This window comes from Theobroma cacao, chromosome 7 (assembly GCF_053813885.1).
Source record: "Theobroma cacao isolate CCN51 chromosome 7, ASM5381388v1, whole genome shotgun sequence".
Taxonomy (NCBI): Eukaryota; Viridiplantae; Streptophyta; class Magnoliopsida; order Malvales; family Malvaceae; genus Theobroma; species Theobroma cacao.
This window is the reverse complement of record NC_142645.1, coordinates 5,896,719-5,904,150: the sequence shown is the minus strand read 5'-3', so window position 1 is coordinate 5,904,150 and position 7,432 is coordinate 5,896,719. Positions and strand designations below refer to the sequence as shown.

General features: G+C 31.2%; 1 protein-coding gene across 1 annotated transcript; it reads left to right on the top strand.

Moving 5' to 3' along the window:
* Nucleotides 1-421: 421 nt before the first annotated feature.
* On the top strand, nucleotides 422-3,354 carry LOC18594013 (indole-3-acetic acid-amido synthetase GH3.17-like). The gene is made up of 4 exons (XM_007021454.3): nucleotides 422-772; nucleotides 963-1,061; nucleotides 1,724-2,565; nucleotides 2,682-3,354. The coding sequence occupies exons 1-4, from the start codon at nucleotides 495-497 to the stop codon at nucleotides 3,236-3,238; spliced, it is 1,776 nt and encodes a 591-aa protein (XP_007021516.3). The 5' UTR covers nucleotides 422-494; the 3' UTR covers nucleotides 3,239-3,354.
* The last annotated feature ends 4,078 nt before the right edge of the window (nucleotides 3,355-7,432 follow it).

Below are 7,432 nucleotides of genomic sequence, written 5' to 3'. Positions count from 1 at the left end.
CTTGCAATATTTTATTTTAAAACAGCCATACACGGCTCTTTAAAAGGGAGGATGAAAAAGATACTGTAAAATTGGAGTTTTTTGCATTGAACACATAAAATTGCTTTGGGCTTCCCAGGTTCTTGCAATTGGATGAGATTTCGTTGAATGAGAATTACATGGAAGTTTTTCAATTTCCTTTTTGCTTAGTTTGTGTCATTATCACTACTTCAACATAAAATTTAGTCAAAACCACATGAACCAATATGTCAATAAATAAGGTGAACACGTGTGCGAGAGTTGGGCGCACCTGACTTGTCAAAAAATCAGAAATGGGCAGCGGATTTGGCGTCACTTTAAAGCTGTCTGAATCATTTTGTCGGCCACATCCATCATCTCAAAGTTTCAATTGTTGCTATATAAGATACACTCCTATCTACTATCCTTCTGCACCCAAAAGTGAAAACTGTGGCAAAGTTGAGCCTTTACCAGTTCCTCAATTACAGGTCTACTCGATGGCAACAGAGAGGCACCAAGCTGGTTTAGAGATTTTTGAGTACCTGACCACCAATGCGCATCAAATACAAGAACAAGTATTAGAGGAGATACTTAATCGAAATGCAAGAACAGAGTATCTGAGGGGCTTTCTTAATGGCCAATGTGACAAGCAACTCTTCAAAAAGAATGTTCCCATTATTACTTACCAAGATGTTGAGCCTTACATAAATAGGATCGCTAATGGGGAGCCATCGGATATCCTTTTGGCTGAACCTCTTACTGGGTTCTATCGAAGGTAAATTTTGTTTCTTCTATCCACTGTTTTTTAGTCTTTCTTTGTTTTTTTTTTTTTTTAATAAATTTAGAAAAGAGAATTTCAGTTCTGATCTTTGATCCGAATACATGAACTTATTATTATTAAATATTCAGATGCTCTTTTGATTTCTTGCTTCCCCTTAATAGCTAGTCAATCATCTTTGATGCAGCACCGGAACTTCAGGAGGGCAACCAAAACTGATACCTTCAATTGATGAGGAGGACAAATTGGTATTACGTGATACCCTAATAGAATCTGTCATTAGAAAGTAAGAAACTAATTAACCCCCATTCTTTTATAGCTTATAGTAGTTGATATATATTTACACTTCCTCATTCGTCAATAAATTATATTGCTACTATTCATTATTCATTAGGTTTCCATTCTGTTTGATCTTCATGGAACACAATTGCACAAGCCTTAGCTGCAGTGTTTGTCATCCTCTCCCTTTGCTTTTTTGACAACTTTTTTTTGGCTAAGTTGCTTTTTATGACATACTTTCTTACATAGTTTTGTATTTTGAAAAATTATTATAAATTTGATGAAACAAGTTACGACATGTAATTGAAATTTTCAATAAATAACTCGTGATATTTGATTTTGCACAATCAAGAAAATTTTACAAATACTATCTTTTGATTGCCATCAGAATAGGGCCACTAATGTTGATTTTTTTTGTCAATGTGCCGTGCATGCCTATATCCGCACCTCAATGACACACAATTAGTGATAATTTCTATAATTGTACAAAATAATTGTGTCTTTTTAAAATTTCATTACATAAAAATTATATTTATTTAAAGAAATGTAATTAAAACCCATATTTGTTGTAATTTTGTTGTTTTATTATGCCTCAGAGCAGCTTTTAAGATTTTTATATGATCATACGTTCCCAAACTAACAATAGTAGTTGAGTTAATTGATTTACAGGCACTTTGGTGACTTAGATAAAGCCGGAAAAAGAATGGAACTTATGTTTGCCAAACCAGAGATTGAAACTCCATCTGGCTTAATGGCAAGAACTGCCACAACAGTTTTATTCAAGCGCAGTAGCTTTATAAACATCTTACCCAAGCTTTACACAAGCCCAATTGAGACAATCTTTTGCTTAGACACCAACCAGAGCATGTATTGTCAATTACTTGCAGGTTTAATACAGCGAGATGAGGTTGTAAGGATTGGCTCAATCTTTGCATCTGCAGTGCTAAGAGCTATCAAGTGTTTAGAAGATCGTTGGAAAGAGCTATGCTCTAACATAAAAACAGGTCATGTAAGCGATTGGATCACTGACTCAGGATGTAGAAATGCACTGTCATTGATCTTGAAGCCTAATCCAGATTTGGCTGATTCAATAGAAAACATATGCGGTTGTGAATCATGGGAAGGAATAATCAAAAAGCTTTGGCCTAAAGCAAAGTATATCGGTGCCATTACTACAGGTTTTATGAGTCAATATACTGCAGCACTTGAATTCTACAGTGGAGGGCTCCCTTTAGTGTCAAGCTTTTATGTTTGCTCTGAAGCTATGTGTGGGATCAATCTAGAACCTCTAAAAAGGCATGCTGATGTCTCCTACACCATTGTCCCCAATATGGCGTACTTTGAGTTCCTTCCTGTGAAGAAAGATTGTCCAACAATATTTCCAGATCAGGTTGGGGTTTCACACCAAGAATCCAAGGAAATGAAGAGCAACAATGAAGCTATTGAACCTGTTGATCTTGTAAATGTGGAGCCTGGTCAATGTTATGAACTAATTGTCACAACTTCTGCAGGCAAAATTCCTCCTCAGATTTAAATTTTATATATATATATATAGGCAATGAACGATTCTTTACAAAAGATATTTTAGTAGCTTCATGAGATCTCATTATTTTTTTTGTTTTTTCAGGCTTATATCGTTACAAAATTGGAGATATTCTTATGGCAACTGGTTTCCACAATAATGCACCTCAATTCCAATTTGTGGAGCGACAAAATGTAATTCTAAGTATTGATGCAGAAAAAACAAGTGAAGCAGACCTCTCAAGGGCAGTGACAAAAGCAAAGGCTCTTCTTGATCCACTTGGCTTTCTCTTGACAGGGTACTCTAGCTATGCTGATACTTCATCAACACCAGGTTACTATGTATTATTTTGGGAACTTAAGAGGAAGGAAAGCAACGATACGAAAGAGCTTGATCCCAAGATAATGGTAGAATGTTGCTCCAGAATGGAAGAGTCACTCAATTACACGTATAAAGTCTATAGGAAGGAAAATACAATTGCACCTTTGGAGATTAGGGTGGTAAAGGAAGGAACTTTTGATGCCCTTATGGATTACTATGTGTCACAAGGAGTTTCTATGAGCCAATACAAGGCACCTAGTTGCATCAAATCTAAGGAAGTCATGAAAATTTTAGATTCCGGAGTGATAGGAAAGTTTTCCAATCCGGAAATTCGTTTTTGATTTGTTTTAGGGAGGTAATTCTATAACGTAAAAATAATTACTGGAGAAGTTGTTTCTATATGCAGTTCTATGAGTACGTGATTAGCCATTCCAGTAAAAAAATATTGTTGCTTGAATTCTGTCCTTCAACATTGATTTAAGCTTTTGTGATTCTATTCAAAATGTGAATGTGGATAGATCACAGTCCCATTCTAGCTTGGCAGGTCCTCTCCTTTTTTTTCTTTTTTCTTTTTTTATTTTGGAGAATGAACTTCTATTAGCTTAATAAGTTGAGTTCAACTACATCGTGTAATAGAAAAGAATTAATCTCTGAAGGAGGAGGAACATCAAATAACATAAAAGTAGCCTCTTGTGTCATCCCCATGTTCGCCACACGGTCTGCAACAATGTTTCCTTCATGAAAGACGCGTCTAATTTCTATGACCCACTGTTTCAGAAGCAATCTCCTAATAGCCTGAATTAGATCATAATTATGGCTGGTGACTGTTGATGCTAGATTTATAACTTTTACGACTATGCTATTGTCAATTTGCAAGTCAATCCTTCTATGCCCTGAATCCCAAGCCACTGTTAAACCCTTTAAAACTCTCCATAGCTCAGCCCTATAGGCTGAGCAAGGTTTCGGCCGAAGACAGAAACCTGTGATCCAATTACCATGAGCGTGCCTTAACACACCTCTTGCGGCTGCTCTATTAAGAGAGGACCGTGAAGCACCATCAACGTTCAAAGCAACGAAATTTGTTGCAAGAGGTTGCCAACGTTTCATGCGATTTGTCAAGCCAGGTGATATTTCTCTATCAACTAGAACGGGGATTGTGTTCGCAGACATAGCATCAACCACTAAACCCCGAATTGCGATTTGAATAACGAAATAAAGATACATAATTCATCATATAAATTGTATTTTTCTCTTTAACATTAGAATTTAAAATTTTATTTCAATGATTGAAAATGTCTCTAAAAATATTATCAATTATACTTTGCACACTTCACAAATTAAATAACACATGTAAGTCATGTACATGAAGGATAAAACACCCTATCCACTCCAAAGATATCACGACCCAATCTCAAACCATGACCGATGCGAAAATTAAGAAGACACGTTCCCTTGACCCAATTAAGCCTTACACTCATCCAACACAACTATATTCAATATTATCAAGAGCACTTTCAAGTGCCATGAATCCAATAACCAAATGCATAGATGCGCTTTCATTCCACAAACAAACATTGAGCTCACATTGGCTCTTATATATGTAACAAACTTATATCATTAACCATTTCACACAACCCGTGTGTTCAACCTAAATAATTTACATAAAAAAAAATATAGTGGCATGTCATTCGTAACAAATAATTTTTTTAATTACTGTAAGATTAGAAAATAGGAAGCATTAAAACAAACAGTATGGAATAAATGATAAGGACAGAATAAATACGTCCTGTATCGCACGCCATTACTTGGTAAAGCCCTTGCACACTACATGCTAAGGACAAGGAGAAAAATTACCAGCATCAGCACCCACCAACACTATGAGGTTTGGGATTTCGCACTTATTCCGCCTTAGCTAGTTGAACTCTAGCCTGGGTTGTTGCAGCAGAGGAAGAATCAATGTTTGATGAAATGTTACCAATGACCACACTCTGCTCATGGACAGGAACAGCAAGGTCCTTGAATATTTCATTTACTTGTCCTATTCCAAAGCAAGGTCATATAGATGATGAACAATTCTCCACAAAAGATATTTTATTAGTTTCATGCGATATTATTGTATATTTTGTTTTTTGCAAGTCTATACCAGTACAAAGTTGGAGATATTCTTATGGCAACTGGTTTCCACAATAGTGCACCTCAAATCCAGTTTGTTGAGTGACAAAATGTGATTCTAAGTATTGATGTAGAAAAAACAAGAGAACCAGACCTATTAAGGGCAGTGAGAAAAGCAAAGGCTCTTCTTGATCCACTTCGCTTTATCCTGACAGGAAACATTAGCTATGCTGATACTTCATTAACACCAGGTCACTATGTATTACTTTGGGAACTTAAGATAATGGAAAGCAATGACATGAAAAAGCTTGATCCCAAGATAATGGTAGAATGTTGCTTCAAAATGGACGAGTCACTCAATTACACGTATAAAATCTATAGGAAGGAAAATATGATTTCGCTTTTGGAGCTTAGGGTGGTAAAATGAGGACCTTTTGCTGCCCTTATGGATTACTATGTATCACAAGGAGCTTCTATGAGCTAATACAAGGCACTTAGTTGCATCAAATCTAAGAAAACCCCAAAGATTTTAGATTCCATAGTGATAGGAAAGTTTTTCAATCCGAAAACTCATTTTTGATTTGTCTAAAAAGGTAATTATACAAGGTAAAAATAATTATTGAGAAAATTGCTCCTATATGTAGTTCTATGAATACTTAATTAACCATTTTGATCAAAATGTTGTTGCTTGAATTCTCTCCTCCAATATGGTTGAATCCAAGGATGAATTGATTTAAGCTTTTGTGATTCTATTCAAAAGGTGAAAGTAGAAAGATCAGAGTCCCTTTGTCCTATTCTAGCTTTAGCACAAATAATCCTATATCCTCTCTTTTTTTTTTCTTTCTTTTATAGAATTTATTGCTATTTGAATAACAAAATAAAAATATATAATAATCAATTTTCATCCCATAAATTATATTTTTTCTCTTTAAATTAGAATTTAAAAGTTTAAAACTAATAATTTTATTTCAATGATTGAAATGTTTCTTGAAACAATGTCATTCATACCTTGTACACTTCACAAAATTAAAAAACACATGTAAGTCATTTATCCATCAAAAAGATGATTTATTGCACATAATTTAGTGCAAGAAATCAAAATGAAAGCTATACATGAAGAATATTGAGATAAAGTTTAAAAGCACATTTGGTTGGCGAAATAAACAAGAATGAAATAGAATAGTTATTATGTGAGAATAAAATAAAATAATTATTATTTAGTCTAGTACGACAAATGAAATAAGACATAAATAATTATTATAACTTATTATAATGTTTGGTTGGTAACAATAACTTTGGAATAAGAAAAGAATAGAAAATAAAAAGACAAGAATACCTTTTATTATTTATATAACTATTTATTTTTATTAGATTTTTTAAATATTAATAATCTAAAATTTAATTAAAATATTAATAATTAATAATTTAAATATTAATATTTTATTTAATTTAAAAATTATTATGATCAATTATTTTATTTTATTTTATTTTTAAAATATTAATAATTGATAATTTAAATATTAATATTTTATTTATTATTTAAAATATTAATAATTTATTTAATTTAAATATTATTATGATCAATTATTGTATTTTATTTCTTAAAATATTAATGATTGATAATTTATTTAAAATATTAATAATAGATAATTTAAATATTAATATTTTATTTAATTTAAATATTATTATGATCAATTATTTTATTTTATTTTATTTTTAAATATTAATAATTGATTATTTGTTTAAAATATTAATAAGGATAATTTAAATATTAATATTTTATTTAATTTAAATATTATTATGATTAATTTTTATTTTATTTTATTTTATTTTTTAAATATTAATAATTGATAATTTATTTAAAATATTAATAATTGATTATTTAATTATTAATATTTTATATATAATTTAAATGATATTATGCTTATTTATTTTTAATTTATTTTGTTTTTAAATAGTAATAATCTAGAATTTATTTTATTGATAATTGATAATTTAAATATTAATATTTTATTTATAATTTAATATTAATATTTTAAAATATTAATATTTTATTAAAAATTTGAATCAAAGAAGAGAAAGAGAAGAGAGTAAAAATTAATACTTTATAAAAATAGAGTTGTAATTTTTCAAACTCGTAGAGAGTATTTTGATCTTAATTATTTTTTAAGTTTATTTTTCAATTATGGGATAACTAATACCAGGAAAAATTGATATTAGTTATTTCTTAGTTTAAGAGAATTTTATAATTATTTCTAATGGTTATTCTTTGTACTATTTCTCAATTAAATTAAAGAAGCAAAATTCTATGAGAATAAAGCCATTCCTCCCAGTCAAACATGCTATAAAGCCGTGGGCCATTGCTGTCTGATTCCGTCTGCCCCCTGCATCACTTTTGTCAAGTTTTCAATTACTACTTTAGG